Source organism: Annulohypoxylon truncatum, assembly GCF_022578515.1.
Source record: "Annulohypoxylon truncatum strain CBS 140777 unplaced genomic scaffold F4807scaffold_22, whole genome shotgun sequence".
Lineage (NCBI taxonomy): Eukaryota > Fungi > Ascomycota > Sordariomycetes > Xylariales > Hypoxylaceae > Annulohypoxylon > Annulohypoxylon truncatum.
Genome location: NW_025953808.1, coordinates 573,334 through 597,056, shown reverse-complemented (window position 1 = coordinate 597,056; position 23,723 = coordinate 573,334). Strand labels below are relative to the sequence as shown.

The following is a 23,723-nucleotide window of genomic DNA, read 5'->3' as shown; positions in this document are numbered from 1 at the left end:
CCTAGGTATATGATAGTTATACGGCGAGTGACTCAATCGTGGCATTTCTACCAAAGTCTCTTGGCATTTAGGCTATTGGCGAGCCCGAAGTATCAGGTTCATCGACAATGATGGATAACGTAGCAAGATAAACATAGATTTGTAAAGGTGAGTTGAAATTCATCTTCTACCTGGTACCTATTTTACCCACAACCTAGCCAATAAAGAGACACGACATCTCAAACACAATAAGGTTGGTCTGTCACCTAATCGGAACAGCCACCAAAATTAGTATCCTGGGAGATATGTCCTATGAATCCTACAACTCCGTTTACCACAGTGTTCAGGTTCGCCCCCGTAAAAAGTTCTTCGTGCCCCGAGCCTTCTACCTCTATCTTGTTCTTGTAAAATCCAGGGCCGCCATCCACGTCATAAAAGTACTTCCTCTGCATGGCAGCGTGGCTCATAGTATCCTCTGCAGGAACGACAAACAATGCGCCCCGAAGCCCACTTTTTGCGTTGCCATTATCACCAGTGCCCAGTTGCTTCCACAGCGGCCACGGGGTCCACTGAGCGATCTTGTAATAGGTCATGAGCGTGACACGATTTAAATGGCCGGGTGCGATCTCGCGGCCGCTCTTGATAAGACGCGCGTATTGCTCCGTGTCAACGCCGTGGCCAAAGCCCACTGCGTTCTCGCCGCGCTCGTTCACGAGTGGAACGGTGAAGGCCGCATTTCCCCTGACCTGCGACTCCTTATCCTGCGCGCATTTGTGTAGTACCCGTGTCCTCTGCGACGGTGATATGAAGTCCAGATCTGTTAGCGGCGCTGCGGCGATGACAAAGCGACACCGGGGATCGATTGACACCATCGTTAGTGCTATGCTGCCACCGAAAGAGAAGCCAAAGACACCGGCAAGCATAGGGTCCACCGACGGCAGCGTGAGTAAGTATGTCAGAGCATCGCTCATGTCTGAAACATACTGTGGAGGGTCAATATCATTCCTAGGCGAGCCGCCGCTTGCGCCGATGCCCCGGGGATCATAGAGGAGAACCGTAATATTGTTTTCCTGGAGGGCGGCAGCGCATCCAGGCAGATTCATCATCGATAGGACACAATTGAACTGGCAATTTTGTGAGTGAACTTCGCTCGCTATCGGCTTGAGATTGACTTACACCGGGGCACAGTACCAATCCTGCCCCTGGGCCTTCCTGTGTCGCCGCATACACTTGCCCATATAGTTCGATGCCATCAGCGGTCTTGAATTTGGTCTCGCAATAAGACATGCTCACTGGTTTACCCCTTTTTGGCGGGCTCGTTCCCTCAGAAAAAAAACTAGAGGGGGTCGAGATGTAAAGCCAGAAGCTTGACGTTCAGCGAATACGATAACGACACGCGGGACTAAGGGGCAGTCCCGCAATTAGAGATAGGAGAAGTGTAGACCGGGATAATAATACTTAGATCTAGTCTATCGATATCATGTTAGCATGCGGTTTGGGACACACCGTGGTCATTGGAGGCTGTTGACAGTGTCATACTGTTTTTGTGACCACTTCCGAAGACTCCAACCATCGGCTTTGGTTTTGTTTCTGATTTCTGCAGGCTATATGCCTTGATCCTCTACGGATAGCTAGCCGTTTCTGCAATAGTAAACCATCCACTTGTCCCACGACGCCAACCTGCAGTGGCGTAGGAATGGACTTCTGCGTCAATATTGTAACGTAGCATGGTTGGGAGGGTTGATAATAGATATCACCAAAGACCGACGATTCAAAGTGTAGAGCGTTCCTGCACGTACTCATATTTTCGTCAGCTCTGGGCCTAGGCCTGTCAGACTTTGCTAGAATAACTGCCTTGTGTAACGTATATGCAGCTGACACCAGCCTCGCCGGTTATAAAATATCTCATGTAGTATTGCTATTACAATTGTCTGTCACAATTATCAACCTAAGTAGTTTTTCCCACCTGGCTGCGACGAGGTGGAATGGCTTGGGACGTGTGTTCTCGAATTCAACCAATAATCCTCTCGGCTCTTAAGATCCTTGATCCCCTTTTCTTTTTCTTTCAAGGATTCTAATGGAACTATTTAACCTTAAGGCATAATGGTTACCTACATTTTAGTCCTACATGCTTGATAATCCCGTGTTGGTTCTTTTGCATATATTACCAACAGGTTCCTGACACCTGTTCGTGTGTGACACCGACCAGGTAATGCCTGCTAAGCATTCGGATAATGGGAGGTCTCGCATTACCCTTAAAGAGTGTATCGGTTCAACTTGCTTTGACTAACTGAAGTGCCCCTAATAATGGGGGTGTTGTACCTTGCACATAGAAGTTACCAGTATTCAAACTAGAAGGTAATTGTAACACAGGTCGCCACTATCGTTATTGTCTTTCCATGTAAGTGTTCTTTCAGAATGTTACAAGTAGCTTTTTACTTCTAACACATGTTGTTACTTTAGTATTTCTTAGAGACATAATTTTAATATATTTATTACATCGATTCCCAAAAGGTTTCAAGCCTTCGTAACCAATTTATTAAACCTTTCAAGGTAATCCTTGTCTTGGGAATATCCTTTTTTCCCTCTCCATAGATATATTAAAGTATATTAAAATATCTTTGAATTATTTTTAACACATTTCATATAGAAGAAATATCTTTAGTTACTGCTCATTTTGCTACTTAATGAAGACTTCACGATGAATGGTTAAAAAGCTTTTCCAGCCAATACTGGTGATACTAAATAGTACTTACCTATACTTAATAACAAGTAAAATCGGTTTTCAACTTATGTCACGAGGCGGAACCAAAGGGCTAAGGAATAACGACTTTATTGCGTAGGAAGCTCTAACTATTCCTTTTCAGGGGATGCGGTATACTTACATAAAACTTCCTTTGTCTACAGCCACGGGCCAACTGCCAACTGGGCGGCCTCGCATAAGCCGACTCCCAATCCTTCTGTGATACTAGCTAACCCTGGCGAGACCTCTGGCCATCAGCTCTCACAGAGTAGGGTTCTGACAGCTTTACTCCTCAGCTGAGCTCTGGGGCCACTCCGGGGCCGATGGGAAAGGTGTGACTGAAATGAGAAGGATAAGCTGAAGGATTGGGGCTAAGTGTGCTATCGGCCTTGGATCTAGTACATAAGGTGAAAATGCAAGCAAATCTGTGGTAGTTAAAGAAAGGGCGTTCACGATATATATTCCGTGTTTGTCCCCAGAGAAATAACCCTATAGACTGCAAAGGGAACCATCGCCATCATGTTTCTTCCTATAATGTTTGAGATACTTTTCATGGGGCTGACAGTAGCCTCTCCGCTCGTTTCTTGTAGCTCGGATAGCCCTGAACCCTCGCAGTGTCATCTCCAGTCCTGCAAAAATATTCCTGGTGACCAAGATTGGCCATTAGCCGCAGAATGGCAGAGTCTTAACGGCACATTGGGCGGCCGATTGATCGCCGCGAAGCCCATCGCCCATGTTTGCCACGCACCAGACTACTCGGAAGCCGCATGTTCCGTATTGAAAAATGAATGGGACACGGGATCTTTAATGTGAGCCTTCAGCCTTAGTTTCGGCATGCTTGTAACCGAGTCGTACTATGACTAACATCATATTCCATCGATAGGAGCCCTTCACCGGTAGACATTCAAGCTCCCTGGTTTCAGAACCAGTCGTGTGTCCCATTCACCGATGTCTCAAAGCCTTGCGAACTGGGCAACTTGGCTAGCTACTCTATCAACGTTACTGGCGTTGAAGATGTCAAGGCCGGCATCGCGTTTTCCAAAAGCCACAACATAAGGCTTTCCATCAAGAACTCCGGACATGAGTAAGTCATCACTTTCTTCACGAAACTCGTCTATCCACAGAATATGTAGAAACGCTTACACGGGATAGCTGGAATGGGAAAAGCACCGGCAAAGGCACTCTATCGCTTTGGACTCGCAACATGAAGAGTCGCCAGATCACTACTTATAATTCATCTTTTTACAGCGGGCCTGTTCTAAAGGCGGGTGCAGGAGTGACGGGCGGTGAGGCTGCTGAGTTCGTGGCCGAGCACGGCTATCGAGTTGTCACCGGCGACAGCCCGACCGTGGCCTTGGCGGGGGGATATACCCAGGGCGGAGGGCACTCCCAACTGTCCGGACAGTATGGAATTGGAGCAGACCAGGTGGTTGAGTGGGAGGTCATCACGGCCTCGGGCGACTACCTCGTGGCAAGTCCGTTGAAGAATTCAGACTTATACTGGGCTCTTAGCGGCGGCGGCGGCGGTACCTATGGTGTTGTCGTGGGTGTCACTGTACGTCTGCATGAAGACGGCCAAGTCGCGAGTGCCTACATGGCTTTCAGCGTAGATAATGCCGGGGGCGTGGATGAGTTTTGGAACGCGATTGGCGCTTTTCACGATGAACTTCAAATTCTAGTCGACACGAAAGGTGTCGTAGCTGACTACCTGCTCAGAAACGACAGCTTGACAGTTTTCACCATTACGGCGCCCGGGTATACGGCCGATACGCTTTCGACACTGCTTGACCCTTTAATATTAGCTATCACGCAGTCAGGCTCGGGGTCCATCAACAAGAACTCGCTGAACCTGAAACTGAATGAAGCCGACGGGTATTATAACTTGTACTCCAAGACATTAGGGCCCCTAATAAATTCCTCAACCGAGAGTCCCGTCATGGGAGGCCGAATGGTGCTGCGCGACAATTATGCGAAGAATAAGAGCGCCGTCATCGACAGCTTTAGGAACGTTACGGATGGCGGGGAATTCTATATGGCCGCTACCGCACTCAACACAGTCGGTGCGGCCCTTCTAGCAAAACCCGTTGCAAGCAACGCGGTGCAGCCCCAGTGGCGCGATGCTTTCCTCTCCATCAACATTATCAGCCAGTGGGACTGGAACGAAGACTGGAAGAATGCTGCGCGTCTTCAGGCTGACATGGTCGACCGCATAATACCGGTCATGGAGGCGGCCACTCCAGGCTCGGCCGTTTACTTGAACGAGGGTAACTGGGCACAGCCTGACTGGCAACACGCCTTCTACGGCTCCAATTATGAAAGATTGCTGAAGATTAAGAAGAAATACGATCCGGATAATGTGTTTTACGCTTTGACTGCCGTCGGAAGCGACAGCTGGAGTGAGGATATTACAGGGAAACTTTGCCGAATCAATTAACATATAGATAGCTATTATGTTTGAAACGAATACACAAGAAAGTGCTGAACTTGGGTAGGTAATTGTTCGCGAGGCGCGACGAGATGCGGATTTATTAACGGAGCTAGCAAGGCGGACCGTCAAGGCGAGCCACGTACGCTACCTTCTCTGGAAACTGGGATATTGGCTTAATGTGTATCTTAATCGACTTTATGATAACTGGTAACATCTCACCACCCGTCTCGTACTGTTACATGGCTTGTTATGGTTCTGCCTCGTTCTCTGTGACACCTATTGAAACTTCGTTCCTTTTCATACTCTACATATCCTGTAGCAAATCTGAGAAATATATCCAACTTTCTCTTCTCCAAGGAGTTCTCGCCATGGAATAGACCTCACCTTTATACTACAGTCTCACCCGTTTACTAGGAGAGCGCATGTAATTTGATCGAGGACGGCAGCGGGTTCGATGGAAAAGAGAGACGGCACGTCTAGACCGAATCAGATGCTAAAGGTGATTTAAATATACGAAGGCAAGGCGAAGGGATAAGTGGATGGAAAGATGGTAGGATAAGGGGATGAGCACGCGCAGGGTTTCGAGAGCGATCCTGATCTAGATTGGATAGCGACGAGGCATTGCTGATTAACATTCCAATAAAATGGGGGCGACGATATGCTTGACGATACTCTGAGGACCTTATAATAAACTATGAAATGGTGGAAGCATATGTAATTCGACGAAGCCCTGGTCTAGTGCGGAGGCGCAAGACCATTTCATACTGGATGAGGGGTTTAGCGATGCGCGATGATGCGCCCCCTATTTGATATGGTATTTGGATTCAGTGCGCCTTTAGACTTCTTAGGATAGTTTTACCACAGTAAAAGCAGGGCACAAGAATGTGCGATTGAGCGCCTCCTGGTTTGTACATGATTTGGACTGATGCGCCGTTTAGACTGTTGGTGATTTTCTCGGAGGCTCACGAACAAGTTTGCCATATACATCGAGGGGCGCACAATTGCATGTCCTTGCGCCTTTAGATTTGTATGTGATCTGGACTTGTGCGCCTCGTGAATTCCTTAGGATATTTTGAAGTCAAAAGGCGCAGGACCTATCTTACCATATGAATCCTGAGGCGCAACAATGGACGGCGCGCCTCCTATTTTGTAAGTAATAGTTAGCGCGCCCTTGGGTGGGTAGGAGGCGCACGATGGGTTCTACCACATAAATCTAGAGACTCACGCGTGCGCCCCCTGTTTTCTATGGGATGTTATCGTTGTGCGCCTTTTGAAGAATCCTCAAAACTCAAGACGGCGCACGAAGGGGTTTTCCATCTAAATCTAAAGGCGGACAAGAGAGGATGAGTGCGCCTTTTATTTTGTATGGGGTTTCAGGGTCGTGCGCCTTGAGATTTCTTGCGATTTCCAAAAAGGCGCACGAGTAGGTTTTGTTTATAGATCCGGAGGTGCACAAATGGGCAGTGGTTTTCTGCCATCACTCCCCCTATTCTATGTGGTCTTCGCTGGTGCGTTCTTGATTTGGTAGTAGGCGCACGAAGGGATTTTACATATGAACCTAAATACGAACGCGTGCGTCTCCAAATTTGTACGCGATTTTGACTTCATGCGCCTTTTCTCGATTTCGAGGTTCCCCTAAAAGGCGCACGAAAGGGCTTTCTATATAAATCTCAAGGCGCACGCATGCGTCTCCCATTTTATATGGTGTCTCAGGTCGTGCGCCTTTCGGATTTGCTGTGACTTCTTAGAAGGCGCACGAGTAGCCTTTGCCATATTAATGTCGAGGCGCGCATGTCCGTCCCTGGGTTTATATGGGATTTGGCCTCGTGCGCCATTTACACCTATTCGCGCCGGCGTGACCAGTGCGGATTGATGCGGCAATAAAGTGTATATGCGCAATACGGTAGATCCAATTGTGTAAATAATCGTATCAGCTACGTTTGTCGGCGGCCCTTGTAGCCGGCGTGTTGCTAAGGAAGTAATCGTGGAATAAATGAAAACCATCCTACGGCAATGGGGGATGTAGCTAAGGAGCTCATATTTACATTATTTTATTTACAAACGAGATCCTTGGTTTCCAATGAATCTACACATTGACATCAAATAAGCTATCCATACCTGTCGCTCTAAAAACGAACCGTTACCCAGCTCGTAACCCCTTAAGGCTGTTCACTACCTATTCTCGACCTTGTTAAGCGGAACACGCGATATAAGCAGCTTTAATTCCACCGTGAGTTGCTCATTAACCACCCGCCGGACCACATTCTTCCTAGAGCTTGCCGAACGTCAAAGGAAATTCCTAAGACGCAGTAAGGCAGGCTCGGGCTTCCTCCCGGCATTAAATTTGGGTTAGCAATGAAGACAGCTAGGAGCAGATGGTGATGGATATCTAGTGGTTTTGAGCTTAGGATTATATCAGTAAGAGTGGTGGATCTCTTGCTGGAGAGATGGTCCGGATATACTCTTCTCTCGGGGGATTCTTAGGGTACTCTAACTTCATAGGTATTCAATGAGTGAAAGATGCGCGACACCGTACAACGCAGTAGACGACGAGCAGCACTTGGACGAAAACGAAATCTTCATCTTAGCCTACTACCTAGGAGCCGCGATGGTCGGTTCAACGTGCACAACTTCCAACATTCTCACACCCGCACTCTTGTTCACCCGTATACAACGTGTGACAGCAGAGCATATTGTGACGGCAAGTAAAGCAGCATTCATACGGCGCTTTCCATCCTCTAACTAAAGATCTACGGGATCTCGCGTCCGTATTCTGGACAGGCTGCCGCGTATGCCCCATTGCCGAACTCGAAGAGCGATCCCTTCAGACATGGCTGTGCAAGAGGCGAGATCGCAATAGCGGGAAAGCAGACGCCTTCTTCGACGTAGCTCGTTGGGTGCTAGATTGCGCAAGCTTGAGCTTGAGCTTAGAGAATATCCCGATTTAAGGTCAGTCGCTGCCCGTCAGATAGAATAAATGGCTTAGACATAGGTACTCGAGAAGTTAAGTTCCGATAAATAATGCACATCAGCACATATTCACAAAATTGTATCCAAAGCAGAAGCATTAGCGTAGCTACAGTTTATAGACCTTGCAGTGTTATAATGTTTACTGCGACTTGCAGCTTGCGGCTTGCTGAATGAAGATCTCATGTTTGAAAAGTGATGCTGCAAGACATCTAGATAGCTTCCACGGAAAAGTCGATAACCTTTCCATAGAGCTTTTATAAAGATCCTTGAAACTCGGGCATCACGATGCATATCGTAGAATTATCCAAAACGTTGTCGTCGGGCCAGGAAGAATTAGTTATTCCAACGGGCGACGAGGGGCTATAAATCCGGAGAGGCAAGCGTGAGCCTCTAAATCTGTGTGGGGACCCCTCCGTGCGCCTTTGAGTATTTTGAAGCATTGCGACGGCTATGCAGTTTGCACGCAGCTGCAAAGATACAGGATGACGTAGTAAGTAATCCTCTATCTAACGAGCTATATTCCATAAGATTGTAACTATCTGAAGCTGTTCAATTAGCATCTTGATTTATAGGTGCAATGCGCCCCTAAGAATCAGTGTAATAGGAAAGGCGCACGACCCCGTTTCACATGCAAAAGGAGTGGCAGACGCGTGCGTCTTTAAATTTGTATGGAGAATGCCTCCGTGCGACGCCGACACTACTTGTAGATAGCTGCAGATTTATAGGATAGTTCATAAAATACTTATCTATTCAATAAGCCCTTTATTGTCTTGTTCCGGCTATCCTACGTTCTTGAAACCGCATCTCAATCCATAAGTATCCTGCGCCGTACCAAACTACTACGCCCCTATTCCTAAGTCGCGTGATGCACCCATTGTGCTTCGTTAGGCCATGCGATGGCTATAGTCTACATTCACGCGATTCTCATCATATGAGATGATTCATTAGGAAATGCTCTATCTAATGAATTGTCTTTTGTAATATTCTGGCCAGTGTAGGTCTCGTAAAGTATATCTCGATTCTTAACTACCCACTCTATGTCGTGCGCCTCCTATTTTTTGTGAAATGTTGGGTGGTGCGCCTCTCATGGCTTGTTAGGCATTGCGACAACTACACGACTTACACATAGTTCTCGATCTATTAGGTTATTTACTATGTAATTATTTACTTTATGGGTTACATCTTCTGGGTTTCAATCGTTTACAGGCATCGTACAGCGCGTCTCGATTCCTACCTATTCTGCTACTATCTAAACCTCGTGCGCCCCTCACTTTATACGAGATTCCGGTTGGCGCGCCCTTCATGGCTTATGAGGTATTGCGAAAGGTATACGACTCGCACATGTCTCTCAACCTACACATTCATTTATTAAGTAACTCTTTATACAAAGGATATTTTTTCATAACACTCAAGTCACTACTAGTCTCATCAACCGGGTCTCATTTCGTACCGTTCTATTCCGCTCTAAAACAGGTGCGCCCCTCATTTTGTGTGGTGAATAACTCCGTGCGCCTCATGAAGTTAGCTATGTACTTATTGCAACGGCTACACATCTTGCAAAGAGCTACCAACGCATAGAATAATTCATGAAGTAATTATCTACTTAACGAGCTGCATCTCGAAAGATGCGGGTTATTGCAGGCCTCGTGAAGCGCGTCTCAATTCTCATCCATTTTACCCCTATATGAAACTGGTGCGCCCCCTATTTTTATATGAAATTCTGGCTGGTGCGCCCTCTCAGCTCTATTGCGCATTGCGACAACTACATAAATTGCAAACAGCTGTCAAGTTATAAAACGATTGGCCATTTATTTATCCATTTAGAAAGACATGTTTCGCAAGATCCTGACTATTATAAGCTTCGTAAAACGTGTTTGAATTAGCATTATTCTGGACCTATGTAAAATCAGTGCACCTCCCATTTTGTGTAGTAAGTGGCATCGTGCGCCCCCTCAAATATTTCGTGTATTGCAAAAACTACACGATCTTTAACAAGCTATCAATCTACGGAATAATTCATTAAGTGATTTCCTATCCATATATCTTTGCCTTAGGTAATATCGGCCATTGCAAGCCAGGTCAAGCACATCTCAATCCATACCTACCTAAGTAGGTAGGTCTCTACATTTCGCCAATCCACTCCGTGACTATTCACGTATCGTCCGGGACTGCAGGATAGGCAATGCAATATGCGTATTGAAGATTTGCAGCACCGGAGCGCAAGGGGGAAGATCGGGGTTCTGATGGAGCGTTGTAGGAATCTCCGGGTCGACATCCTGATAGACACCTTCTTGGAACTGCCGTATAGCGCTGCGATCTCCTTCTGGATGGCGACTATATTCACCACAGCTCGTGCATCAACTTGCTGGTGCGTGCATTGCTCAAGGAAGGACCGGCGCATGGCTGCTCCATGGAAAAGGGGTTGCGAAAGTACCCTCCGCGTCGAGACGAAGGCTTGCATTATCCGCCTTACTGCGTGCACTGGGACAAAATCTATACCGGGACATAGCTTTCAATGAGGCGAATTGATTGGTATAGGTTTCATGTAGGTGCATGATATTTTTGGAAACTTGGTACATCATGCAACACCTTTAAGAAGGTTCTGCAGGTGGAAATCCCAATTTCCGAAGGTTCCGGGACATCCTAGAGCTACATATGGCAAGTCTAGAACTGTTCAGGCATGTATGCGGCGATTTCGGGTCCGTTTGACGACGCCGGGATTCCCAAAGTTGACGGCGGTTGACAGAGTTAACCCTGCCCACATCCCGGGCCTGACCCGAACCCCTATTTCGCTCGCCTAGTTTTTAGCCGAAGCAACACCAGCGCTATTTGTTACTCGATGCGATCTATATCTTCGCCATCGCGGTACAAAGTAGTCCTCAGCTATGAAGATGGCCAAGCTCACCAGCTACGCAGTGAAGCTTCTAGACGGTAAGCTGGTCGTGTCAACAGCGATCGATATTAAAGTTGTGGTAACGTGGAGCGATAGTTTTGTATCCCGGTGTGAGGTTTATAAAGAGCTGCAGTGGAAGCTATCAATATCCGTCCCATGATATAGTACGTCGGGCGGCTAGTTGGGACGGTGGGCGAGCAGACGTAGAGAATTGCGGTGCAGGAAGCCGTTCCCTGATGCGAAGCCGACAATCACATCCCTTATTCGCCCTTGACACGCGATACAGTTCCTTTGCGAAGTTGGGCATCTTGATCTACAATACTGATGTCGCTTGGGGGCTTATTGGCCAGGGATTGAAATTCCTGATCTGGTAGACAATTCTCAGGATCGACGATATGAGACGCATAGCTTTCCGCCCAGATTATCTATCCAACGAGGATATCGTCGTAATGGACACGTCCTTATACAGGCTGATTACGTAGGACAATCGTTTTGTTCGAGTAAGAAGGCCGCCGGTTGATGTATAATATACGTACCTACATTCGTAGGCCCGAGCCGAATGAAAACGGACGTCTACTAACATGAGATTGAACGACGTTATTGAGAGGAGCTTATATGCACTTTCTTAATTCCTAATATATTTATCTAGATCTTCTTATGATATCGTACGGACCGAACTTGACCCCGCTGAATCTTTAGATAACCGAGACCAACTCCAGGACTACCATCAAGATCGTACGAGTATCAAATGAGCTTAAGCTTCGTATGTCAGTAGATGTCTCGGGCACTTAACATGTGCATTCGGTTCCTTGGCCTGCTACGTAAACGGGATGAAATAAATTCCGTCGTCTAGCCTAACGTACCTATACAGGAATTCAGACACGAATGTTATATAATTTAACATAATTTACATACTTTTAACGTTTTTATTCTAGTTGTTGCTATCGTGAGCTTCCAGGCCCGGTTCGATTACATGTTCCAAAGGGACGGGAAGGACTATAGTTAAAGGGATAGTTCAACCACAACTTAATCATAATGTAGGTGATGATTAACTAACTATAGTTCAGCAGGCTCATAAGCCAATTACGGTTTAACTGGATAGTAGGTTAATAAGGGTAAAACAAACATGGAAATCATTGGCTTATACTAGAAAGCGTTCAACTTTTTATATATTATATTTAATACATTTATGGAACCTCGCTTAGTACGGTGATTCGTGCATCGGTTTTATCTAGTAAATCTCCCAATGTCAACTCCTCCACGGCCTTTTCCTTGGTCCACCTTCGCAACTCCTCGAATTGCTCCGGCGGACTGCACTGGTGTTTTACCGACGGAAAGTTTGGCACGGGAAAGTCTTGGCCGTCGACGTGGACGTAGCCTATCAGAGCGTGGTCCGGATTGCATGTCAGACTCTGGCGCAGGATGTCGAGGCAGTGACCTTCGGGAGATATATCATATAAGCTTTGAGCTTGTGCAAGACATGATTAAAAAACGTTAAGGCTCGAGTACTGACCAATGTGCGTGCTCAGCTGGTAGAGTGAGTCGTCGTGAAACATGGGCTCCCCAAGTTGAGAGTAATAGTCGTAGTTTGGCTGTGCGGCCTTCCGAAGCAAGTCGAGACAGTGGAGTTGATGAAATACTTCGACCGAGGCGAGGTACTGAAGGGTGGGGTTTCCGTCTTTATCTCCGCGTCGTATGAGCGCCGAACCGGCGAGGTTCGCCCTGTTACCCAGCGGTTCGGGTATCGAAACTGCGGTCCCTATATGACCGTAAGTTTAGTAAAGCTAGGTAACAAGCCATCGCAGGGGTCATCAGTAAATTGGTGGGCGGGGTGATCGATGCTACGAGAGTTGGCGCACAATTTACGGCAAGATCCCGCCACAGCCGATCCACGGTCGGTGACGGGGGCCCTCCGTAGGGAGTTGGATGATGTAGCCGAGCATCGAATTGAACCACACCGGAGCGGGCGTCGGGCAGCCGCTCTTCGACAGATGAGGCTATGATGCCTGGTCAGCCGAAGGCAAAGATTTCACCTAGAGGGGCGTGAGATGTATTGGGAATACTTACGATAAATTCCTTCGTGGGTAACCCCTCTGGCATCCTGACCATGCCATCGGTATCCGGCCACTAGCCCAACTAAGAGGCATATTGTCGGTATGGTAGCGGCTTTAAAAAGATCCACCAACTTATTGAAACAAGTTTCCCGCCGTTGAATGTAACCGTAAGCTGAGCCGTAAGCGGAGTGTGGTCTAGTTTGTTCGTCGGGCTCGACGTGAAGATAGATGGACTGGAATGGTCTCATCTTCTTGACTAGGTGGAATAACATTTTTAGGATAAAACTTGAAGCTATATGTGTACTTTAGACATGCACTATAGTTTATCGTTTTGGTCGTCTGATGAGATCGTAGGGTAATGCCATATAGTCGCTTGATTTATGTCCTGACCTTACATCGGAAAGTTACTTTTATTGATATTCTAGCCCGAGACGATTTGCTACAGGAGACCGGGTGCAATACATTACTGCTGCATTACTTCACCCCGATTTTAATTTTGTGGTTAGGTATTGTAACGGCATCCGCTCGCCTCACTTTTCCAACTCTCGTCTCGGTGGCTTCAACTGCATCTAGTCACGCTGAAGGACGTTGTGGTCGTGCTCTTTGGAGCGGCTATTTGCTTTTCGTCAAAGGGGCGGATGAACCTAATGTTCCTCCACATATTATCGGGTGGAACAAAACGGGACAACTTGAGTTACACACTCGGTACATAACGAAATGTTCGTGTACCACCGTATAACTGAAGTTATCACCCATTGACGTATCCAGTGGCTCGTAGTAACATCAGAAGATATAGTGCGAGGAGTCTGGCCATGTTTAGGTTACGGAGTCGAGTATGAGGTAGTGACCAAAGAGCTGCAGCAGTCCATATTTACTCAACACGGAACTTCGAGTGACGTGACACATACCTAACTTGTGGCAATGACTGGTTATGTGGGTATGGAATTCAAGCTGGGTACCCTAGTATCTAGTGACGGTCGGGTTGGTTGCTACGTAGGTATAATATTTGAATAAACCACTAAGGCATGTGTTGCCTGGACACAAATAACAGGGCATGTTTTTCCACTATCTCTGCTGTTACCTATAAATTGATAATAGTGAGTCCTACACCAAGAATAAAAGGCAATTAATTATACAATATTCCAGTAAGTTACTAATAGGATCAGTTAATATGCAATCTACTTGAAACGTCTCGGTCTAAGGTTGTTTTTGTTAACTACCTAGGTACCTAGGTTAAATCCCTATCACTAATTGAATGATTGTTTGGTTGATCTAGATTCTCCCTCGTTGAGAAATCCGTAAACTACATTAGAGATGTCCCTATACCATTTCCACGTTCTAGTAGGCCAAGACCCGCTGAACGGTGTTGCTATTGGTTTACCAGCACCATCCGCCGGCGCCGAAGATGATGGCGTAGCAGTGATAACCACTGCAGCATTGGCCGGGTAGACACGAATGGCCATGACCTTGGCATTTAGCTATACGAAAGTATGAATGATTAGCCTCGGATCACCGCTTTCTAGGTTGTCTCGGAACTCACGCTCGACCCCGTGATCACCCTTCTGTAACACGTTATCAGGGACATAGTGGTCGGTAGCTTCATGAGATTCGTCGTGAATGATCGTCTCGAGCACGATATCACGTCTTTCCGGGACTGCGGCGCCGGCGGCGAGTTGACCAGCTATGATGTAGATGGTGGATAAGACAGCGAATCGCATTTTGCTCGTCGAAAGTCTAACTGCAAGCAGAGCGGATGAGTTGTTAACTTCTGAGAATCCTGATCCTTACAAGTGAGAATCGGCTAAGAAATGATGGGGTATAAGGGGGAAGAAGGAAGCCGACCTTGTTCAGAGATGTATAGTATTTATGTTCCGTATCTCGTAGTATTTGGTCTTCTCTAGCACATTGTCCAGCTCCTAGCGAGGGGCTTGTCTTTACTTGTAGGCCGCGAGACAGATTTCCATACCGAGTTCTGCCTCCGACTAGATAAAATTATTAAGGATGAGCATACGCGCTTTCTATTGATAACTGCCACTGTAAAACGCCATGCCGCGTAACAATCCGTGATCCGAAGATTGATTTGATGAAAGCCGTTTGTTCGGCTCACAGCGTTTCATACGAAAACAGCTTCCTTCCTATATGTGACTAACCGCCATGAATACCTGTAGTATAGGACTCATGTCGTATAGGTATGATTAAATTTGTATAACGTTCTCACAATAAATGTGTCTAGGTAACATCTCTCCTATGCCTCCAGCCATTTTGAACACCGCAGAAACGAGGGTCGTTAGTCAGTGTTTCTACTTTCGTAGAGCGTCTCATAGATATCAATCGGTTTCCTCTTAAACGCCAGTTGTTTATAGCCAGAGATTGGGAGGTTAAATACAATTTCAAATAACAGAGTCGACGAGGATTGGAATTTAAAGGAAACAAGACCATATACGGTACATGATTGTGTAGGTACCTACCTCCTAGGTCGCTTTGCGTTGGTTATAGCAACAAAATTTCGATCTACAGTTGATTCTCCCGGTCGTTAGGACCATACTTTTGTAGGTATCCTAGTACATCTTGCCTCCTATCCTTGGTATAGGATTCCTTGGCATAGAAATCATTGGTGTTGTTGCTAGCTGTTACAAGATCATCGTCCTCCACTGATCGCTACGTATGCAAAAGCCCGTTCGACGATGTACCACAGACGACCCGATCACTAGCCAATCCTCGAAAATACGAACAAGTGAATTATCTTTCGATTCCGTGGACTTGGACGAGTGTGGCCAGACTAGATACTCACCTAGGTAACTAACCAACATCATAAATCATAGCTCCAGGTATATCTTTCTATTACTCCTATTGCTCCATCGGCCCTTGTCCTTTTCTACTTGCTATTCACGTTGTCTTATGGACGAGTAGTCTTCCAAATTTTTGCGTCTCATTGCCTAATCGAAAACATGAAGCTCGATTTCTTCTCTTTCTTGCTACCCTTCCAGGCATCCATAGCGCCCAGTACTCAATTTGAACATGGCCATGCTCGCAAGCTGGCTACCCCCGCGGACCTCCAAGCAGACGTCGCAGGACTCATTGCCATGTCGCGTACGTTGTGGCTGGAAACTATACATGCGACTAAAGATACGTCTGAGGAGGCCGGGAAGGTAATTCCGGATTTCGTAAAAGCACTTGTGTGGTTCTAATTAGCTCTGCAGGACATAATTAACGATATCGTGGTCGAGGCCAACACTTTGATCGTGTACAATCATACAGCTAGCCAGACCAAACCGGTTAGAGACAATCAGAGTTCTCGTTCGTTGTTTGCCGGCATCGATAATTGGGAGCATCAGACGGCGGCGTTCCTGGACGAGCTGACCAAGTCAGCCCAAGACTTCAAAGAAACTAAGCTCAATGAGCCCATAGCTGGCAACTTGACCACTCTGAAGACATGTTCCATTGTAAGTTGTCGATCATGCCGCTTCGTAGCTATATACGTAGGTGGTATTATTCACCATATATGCTGACTGAACTCGCTAGGACTTCTGTCATAACTTTGAGGTTCTCCTTCCGGGATTTAAAGACTCGTTTAGCAATGTCGTAGATGAGCTAGTGACGGCCTTTGACAATGCTATTGACGCGTTAAAGGATAATTGAGCGTCCAAAGGCAGAACTGCGACTGTTGTGAACTAGGAAGTTGGGTAGTTGTTTACTTGGGCGGGAGAAACGTTTGAAGGCTTATAGTTACGACGTTCAATGGAGATAACAGGCGGTGGAAGGTGATAGTTATCAAAGCAAATGTCGGAGTCAATAGCACAATTGAGAATCTCCGAAGGTTGCGATAGATCTCTCTTTAGGTTTTGTCTTCCTTCTATAATGCTGTAAATATCTCCTTGGGGGAGATTTTCTTTGTCTGGAAGTAATAATCGTACCTGTTAGAGGCCTAGTCTGTTGAGGGGTTTGGCAGCTAGGTAAGGAGTTAATAAGACAGGAATTCAGCCCTTGAAAAGCCAAGGGAGATGTGTTGGGAGCTGGCCTTGGAGCATACAAAGGGCTTTTCCTGTAATTATACTGTAGCCCCTGAGCAGGAGAGTTGAGAACTTATTGCGCAATAACGTTGTTATTTCACTTCTTAATTCCGTCTCGTGACAGTGTCATGCATAAAATCCGACAACGCGATCACTATGAATATTAGAAAAAGCACGCCCGCACCGTGTGGCGTCTTTACTTAGCTTAGGGCCAGTACAGTGTTTAGAAACCAGCTACGCACTGTAGAGGGATTGTGGCTGATATGCGAACCTTCTGACCTCAACAATTATATCGGTGGGTCGTTCAAGTACCTATCTGACTCGTTCTGCGGATCGGCTGGTCTTCAACTACCGCTCTACAATCAATACGAGGGTTTCTGCATTCTAGGAGAGGGACGGGCATTCGGTACGTCGTCTTGCGGCTGGCCCATCCCGAGCGGGACGTGTCTTCTTTAAGGACATCTTCAATCAGGAACAGTGGAAGGCAGGAATGTTACTAGTTCTAGGGCAATATTCCGCTGCTATAAAAGAATATTAGCATTGTTGACCTAGCAACTACCACCACCACTGTGGCATTATTGAGAACGCCGATTATCTTTGTAGTATTGCATGTCCTCTGCAAGCTGTGTGATACCAGATTGACTTGGTTTCGGGACGGCATATCAGACGGATGTCGAACTAAAATCAGACGGACTCTAAGTTCAATCGAGGCTAGTCTAATGGATACCTAGTATTATAGTGCAACGCTCACCCAATTCTAAGTACCTTTTAGACTTATTGTCCCTTAGGTAAATAAAACTTTTACTATTTTACTACCAATCTTGCTGGTACTTATACCATAAATATTCTACCCTATTTATAACCCTAATACAGAGTTTTTCCTAGTAATGTTATCAGTGACTTTATTATAGCTTAGGAAATAGATTAAATAAGTAGGTAACATTACTGGTAGCTCTTTAATGCTGTTGCTGTTAAGGGGCGACAGCAAGGTCCACGACGCGAATCTAAGGGCAACATGTCTAAAAGGTACTTGAGTTTATATGGGGGAATGTACTCTAAAGTAGGTATCCACACGACTAGCCTCAATTGGGCTTAGAGTCCGTCTGATATGCCGTCCCGCTTGGTTTGGCTTGAGATAGTTGTAATCATGCCTAACCCCGTGCCGTGATCACCCGCGGGCTAAGACAAGGCATTTCCAACTTATAATACGCAAGGCAGCCGGTATCAATGTAGTAGACTTTGAGTCTTACACCGACGCAAAAAGATACAAAATATGTACAATGTTCTTCTTTGCCGATGCCAGCCGGTACGTAAAGCAGTTTTTTTAAGAAGCAAGCGAGCCAATCAAGTTGATTATGCGTCTATTAAGACCCTTAATATGAGGGAGGGATAATTGGAGGTTGAACGCCCAACGGGAAGCCTACAGGGCTAAAGCATCCTACCCATTCTAAACTTCGCTAAAACCATGTCCTTATGCTTCATACGGGGTGTCGACTTCACCATTTGCCACTCGTAGGTTGGCGCGGCTGCAGAAGTGGGCGCAATACAGTAGAAGGTAGATAGTGGTCGCATACAGCGTTCCAGAACATTATTTGTCAAGAGGGCGTCACCTTTCAGACAAGATAAAGGCCGATCCTAAGATTGATACCGTCAACTTACTAGATAGGTAGATTTCAAGCAGCTTTCCAGATATGATGAAGAAATTAAAAACTGTAAGGATTTCCTAACCCAAGAATCCAAAGCTGACATGAGTTGGTTCAAAACCATAGACATTCCCTGCCTATCCGCCTACGCTCGTATCAGTCTTCAATTAACCCTACCTAAGCAGGCAGGCAAGGCATTTTCGATACCTATGTACCTAGTAGTCAAACACCCTAGTCGTGTTCCACCCCCATAAAAATACCATTTTCCCATACAAAACGGCTTAACTCCGATGCTTTTAATTAATTAAATAAAATAACTACAAATATGCAACTTAGTTTTTAAATTTCAGTTTTGACTGGATATTATATATTTAAAATGGCTTAATTTTTAGATTTTTTCTCGTATAATAAATTAATATAAACGTAAAATAAAAACTCGTTAACAATTATTCATATAAAATACGTGCAAAACTGTTAAAGGCTATAATTCCACGAATATTATATATATTATTTTATATTTAATTTTATTAAATTATTTAAAAATATAATTATTATATAAAATAATAAAAGACTATAAAATAATTTTATTTAAATTTATTATATATAAAAAGTAGTTTTTTATATTTAAAAATAATAATAAAATATTATTATTTTTTAAAATATTTAATCTTTAAATTATATAAATTAAATAAAACCCGTTTTATATTAATATATATTATTCTTATATATTTTAAACTTTAAATAATTTAATAAAATTAAAATGGAAAATATATTTATAATATTCGTTAAGTTATAACCTTTAACAGTTTCATATATATTTTGTATAAACAATTGTTAAGCCGAAAATAACCTGCAATTTAACAGGGTTAAAAAAATGCGAAAAATATGAAATTAAAATAGCGAATACAAGTCACGCGTGAGGGTTCAAAACTTTAAACAGAATACTTCTAGCTATTTTATTGAATTAATTACAAATGTTGAATTTAGCGATTTTGTATGGGAAATAATGGACCATATGGGGGTGGAACACGACTAGGGTGTTTGACTTATGTATTAAGAAAACACCAACATGATAGGGTGAATGGCGCCCAGTAATAGTACGTCCATCACGTATCGTCGCAATATCTGCATAGAACCTGCAGGCTGTGTGCAAAAACGTCAACCAAGCCCCAGTACAGCCCCCAAGGTTGATTAGGCGCATTTTGGCATAAGGCCCGGTTTGATTTATTACTGTTCCCCAGCTCCCCTCCATTTCTCCTCTTTGGATCTGAAATAATAATGTGATACAGTTTCCTTTCGCCAGTGATATTTTCACTGGCAACAGGTCATGGCCGACCCCATCGGCGTCATCGGGACCGGGGTTGGCATAGCATCGCTCTGCATTCAACTGTGCGGTGGAATCGTAAATTATGTGAACGATTTCAAAGACCGCGATCCATACGTCGCTAAAGTTACCGAATATCTTGACCACTTGCGAGATTCCTTCAGCCTAGTCGAATCTGCTATACCAGCTTTCGAAAATGAGCAACCTTCCCCGAGTCAGGCTCCCAACGCGAGCCAAACTCCCTCACCGAGTGAAATAGTAAAGCTTCGCCTGCAGAACTGCGCAACCGAGCTAAATTCTCTATACCTCGAAGTTCAGAAGTACAAATCTGCCGACGCTACTGACTTCAAAGAGAAGCTCAAAGAAACGAAGAAGAAGTTCCTATTTCCATTCACGCGTCCCGAATTAGAGAAAATGCTCGATCGCCTTGATCGAGTCAATAGTAACCTCTCATGGGCGATTCGGGGGCTTGGCCTGTATGTCGCTACACGTAGCCCCCATACACGTTGAATCATACTAATGTAACATTAAGTCATACTAATGTAACATTAAGTCATGCACAATCATCGAATCATGGCAAGCTCCTGGCCGAGTTCGCGACTGTCCATAAACAGATCGAAAGTATTCCTACGAGAATAGATGCTCTCGAGATGAATATCCAAAGAAATCAAACAGCTATCGAAGCAGTCTCACAAGTCGCAGAAAGCATATTACTCATCAACACTGAGATTCGTTCGTCTATTCCTCAGATCAATCAAATACAGATCGACACATCCTCGAATACGACTCTCTTACATTCTATTGAGACAAGTTGTCAGCAACGCGATGTAAATTTCGAAGAAAGCATACGAGAGATGAAAGCAATGGTTCGAGGTAGCCAAAACGCAACAGAGGACTTATGTAAGATGATGTCAAGCCCTGCTTTACAGAGAAGGTGGATGGATGCCTTAGCAGCCGTCCAGCCTGATTCAACTCAAAATATACAACGATCTAGACTCACTGCTCTACAACGCCGAGGCAAACGTTTCGTTGGTGACTGTGGCTGTCGCTCTCGTCGCCAAACAACTCGACGAGTTTCCAAATGGCTCTTCTTAACTCGTCTTGAGGAGTCGGTCATTGATTTCTGTCATGAGCCTGGATGCCACAAATATCAAAACTCCGAGACAAGCCAAAAACACACTGTTGGTTTTGTCTATACCGGTTTGTGTCAACTACTTAACGTTGCGCTTCAAGTCAGTCTCATACGTCAAAGCGGCGCTGGTGGCGCCAGCATCGCCCCAGTATTTCGATACTACGCAATGGTAGACAGCGACCTGTCTCCAGCGTTTCGCATTGTCGACACCATATCAGGGGCGCTTCGGTCTGTTAGATATGGTAGCCCAGAAGATACAGAAGCGGCTTGCGACCAGATCATTAGTTTTGGAATATCGAAGTTGCGAAACATCTTTAATGCCAGATTGTCATCGCCATCAGACGTTGATGAAGTGGGGTTAACGCTAATCGAAGCATATCTGTTTTCGGTAAGTTTATAGTCTTACTAAGTCAAACGAGAACTAAAACAGGCATAGATTACAGGAACCTCCCCCTTTAGAGAGTCCGTATATCATACCGGACTACTACGCTTATTAGATCTCAATATTCCTTGCATAAGCAATGCAACAGCAGAACACGGCGAGTAGGATAAACCTAATATCTAAAAACAAAACGACCCACCTAATTTATTGAAAGGCTTTCTGCTTTTTGTTCCTGTTGCAAATTAATATTGAAGCCTAATTCGTCACATTACGCCATAAATACGCTAGCCCCGTTGCTAGTCCAAAACACGCCTGGAGATTATGCCCAAGAGCTTTCTTCACTCTCCAGTTACTGGTCCTTTTCTATATCTGACCTACGGCGCCTCATTCTCGAGGTAGAGGGTATGGCTGAGAGTAAGCATATAATACCAACGCTTAGTGGTATTGAGCTTCAATAACCTTTGGCAGTAATTGGTCTTGATCATCCACTTCTCCATGCTATAATTAAAAAAGACGAGGGTTTATTCGAGCGCTTGCTTCGGATACTACCATCATCGCCTGATATGGTTATATCTACTTCCATATACGGGCTACTCCATTTCGCAGCTTACTGGCCGAAAGGATTGGAATTGCTCCTTGAAGCCCGGCCGGATCTCGATTTGGAAATGGAGTTCTTTCATAAAACACCATTGGAAGCGGCGGTACAGTCCAGTACTGATCTTTGTCAAGAAGAGAAGGGTGCATTATGTCAGAATTGCCCCTGTTTCGAATCTACGGAAATCTTATTGAAGTGCCATTCTCGGCTCCCTAATATCATGAAACTTGGACTACCGTGTGCCACAACGAAGGTTGTTTATACTATACTTAACCATATCAAAGAATGGCGACAGCAGCTCAAGGATCTAGCGAAAAGGGAACTCTCCAGCGCCGAAAAAAGTCAGTTCAGCCTTTACGATTCATCTGTGTTGGATCATTCAGCATGCGATGTAATTCGAAGATTAGAGGCAAGGGGCATTTCCCCATCCAAGCATTTTGGGTTAGATCCAGACGATTATCGTCTTTTCCCATCTTCTTCAAGGTCTACTAGGTCAGATTCCATATATCATCACATAAGTGATGTCCGTACAGCCCAGATTGCCTTCGAGTTGGGATTCAGAGATGTCGATGTGTCTAATGGAGTAGAGACACCAATTATGCGTTTATGTTGGAAATTCGGACGCTTCGGGTGGCTTCTTGCCCGGGGTGCAAATGCTACAAATCTTTTGCCTGGGGAGAGAGGATTTTCAGGACAAACGGCTGCCCATCGATTCATGAGAAGCTTTAAATCTGCAGACGTTCCTATCCAACTGCACCTCCTTAGCATCTTCAGGAGGTTCAGTGCACTGCAGATCGAGGATAATTGTCGATGCAGCTGCTGCAATACGGGACATGGGTGCAGTCCTTTGAAAGCGTACATTAACTCATTCTTTCATAATCCCAGGCCGACATGGGGGGACCTTTCCTCGAAGGTGCATGAAGTCTGCGACTTACTAGCTGCTCTTGAGGCTGATGGCGAATCTACATCTGCCATGGCCAACACATTTATACGAGGTATTACGTTCGAAGCTTTGGGGATCAAGCATACGTGCTGCGAGCATAAAATCGCATTCCGGTACCATGGTTCTGGAGATGAATTGCTACTAGGCGAACTTGAGATATGGGTGGCTGGATTTAAGAAAAAGTTCAAATCTTGCGGGCAACCTCTCTCTGCTTTCCTCAGGGGCTATTGGGAAAGGCATATGGGTCGTGTCTACAGAAAGAAGGAAGCTGAACGCCGGACTTTATGGGCAAGTTTCCCAATTAAGAGTGGTCCAGAAGTGGCATCTCAAGACGATGAGAAATCTATGGAACATTGGATCCGTTTGATGAATAAAATTCACCCAGATGTAGGTGGGACAAAATAAGATATTGTATTAGTACGGGAGGTCAGTCAAGCCCTATATTGATGACTTTACTTAATCAATATAAAAGTACATCAAAATTTAATTCAAATTTTTTTTTTAAAAGTAACATAAACAAAATAAAAAAAAATATCTTGTAAATACGTCGTGAGACAGTATGGTTTCTATCTTCTAGAGGGAATTAGAATATAATAAGGAATAACTTTACGGACAATGTTCAGATAT

General features: G+C 45.1%; 6 protein-coding genes across 6 annotated transcripts; 3 read left to right on the top strand and 3 right to left on the bottom strand.

The window, feature by feature from the left end:
- Positions 1-245: 245 nt before the first annotated feature.
- Positions 246-1,266, bottom strand: F4807DRAFT_468720 (Alpha/Beta hydrolase protein; the record flags this gene model as incomplete). Its single annotated transcript, XM_048002633.1, has 2 exons — positions 246-1,103; positions 1,156-1,266. 2 exons carry the CDS (start codon positions 1,264-1,266, stop codon positions 246-248), a joined length of 969 nt encoding a protein of 322 aa, XP_047853031.1.
- A 1,975-nt stretch (positions 1,267-3,241) lies between these two features.
- Positions 3,242-5,156, top strand: F4807DRAFT_461835 (uncharacterized protein; the record flags this gene model as incomplete). Its single annotated transcript, XM_048001736.1, has 3 exons — positions 3,242-3,531; positions 3,606-3,806; positions 3,875-5,156. The coding sequence occupies 3 exons, from the start codon at positions 3,242-3,244 to the stop codon at positions 5,154-5,156; spliced, it is 1,773 nt and encodes a 590-aa protein (XP_047853030.1).
- A 7,044-nt stretch (positions 5,157-12,200) lies between these two features.
- F4807DRAFT_468719 (uncharacterized protein) lies at positions 12,201-13,339 on the bottom strand (the record flags this gene model as incomplete). Its single annotated transcript, XM_048002631.1, has 4 exons — positions 12,201-12,451; positions 12,527-12,772; positions 12,873-13,010; positions 13,081-13,339. 4 exons carry the CDS (start codon positions 13,337-13,339, stop codon positions 12,201-12,203), a joined length of 894 nt encoding a protein of 297 aa, XP_047853029.1.
- Positions 13,340-14,314: 975 nt separating this feature from the next.
- Positions 14,315-14,785, bottom strand: F4807DRAFT_461833 (uncharacterized protein; the record flags this gene model as incomplete). Its single annotated transcript, XM_048001735.1, has 2 exons — positions 14,315-14,545; positions 14,615-14,785. The coding sequence occupies 2 exons, from the start codon at positions 14,783-14,785 to the stop codon at positions 14,315-14,317; spliced, it is 402 nt and encodes a 133-aa protein (XP_047853028.1).
- A 654-nt stretch (positions 14,786-15,439) lies between these two features.
- Positions 15,440-17,190, top strand: F4807DRAFT_431564 (uncharacterized protein). The gene is made up of 5 exons (XM_047998514.1): positions 15,440-16,240; positions 16,301-16,423; positions 16,565-16,920; positions 16,982-17,016; positions 17,098-17,190. Exons 1-3 carry the CDS (start codon positions 16,016-16,018, stop codon positions 16,574-16,576), a joined length of 360 nt encoding a protein of 119 aa, XP_047853027.1. The 5' UTR covers positions 15,440-16,015; the 3' UTR covers positions 16,577-16,920; positions 16,982-17,016; positions 17,098-17,190.
- Positions 17,191-19,797: 2,607 nt separating this feature from the next.
- Positions 19,798-23,617, top strand: F4807DRAFT_431554 (uncharacterized protein). Its single transcript, XM_047998513.1, has 5 exons — positions 19,798-20,520; positions 20,577-21,564; positions 21,613-21,719; positions 21,773-21,972; positions 22,027-23,617. The coding sequence occupies exons 1-5, from the start codon at positions 20,048-20,050 to the stop codon at positions 23,499-23,501; spliced, it is 3,243 nt and encodes a 1,080-aa protein (XP_047853026.1). The 5' UTR covers positions 19,798-20,047; the 3' UTR covers positions 23,502-23,617.
- The last annotated feature ends 106 nt before the right edge of the window (positions 23,618-23,723 follow it).

Excerpts from the sequence above, each read along its gene's own strand:
- F4807DRAFT_431564 (XM_047998514.1), top strand. The coding sequence starts at position 16,016 with ATGAAGCTCGATTTCTTCTCTTTCTTGCTACCCTTCCAGGCATCCATA. Across the intron at positions 16,241-16,300 it reads TTCCGGATTTCGTAAAAGCA|ACTTTGATCGTGTACAATCA; the intron begins CTTGTGTGGTTC and ends GTCGAGGCCAAC.
- F4807DRAFT_431554 (XM_047998513.1), top strand. The coding sequence starts at position 20,048 with ATGGCCGACCCCATCGGCGTCATCGGGACCGGGGTTGGCATAGCATCG. Across the intron at positions 21,720-21,772 it reads GCAACAGCAGAACACGGCGA|GCTTTCTGCTTTTTGTTCCT; the intron begins GTAGGATAAACC and ends ATTTATTGAAAG. Across the intron at positions 21,973-22,026 it reads GGTAGAGGGTATGGCTGAGA|TAATTGGTCTTGATCATCCA; the intron begins GTAAGCATATAA and ends AACCTTTGGCAG.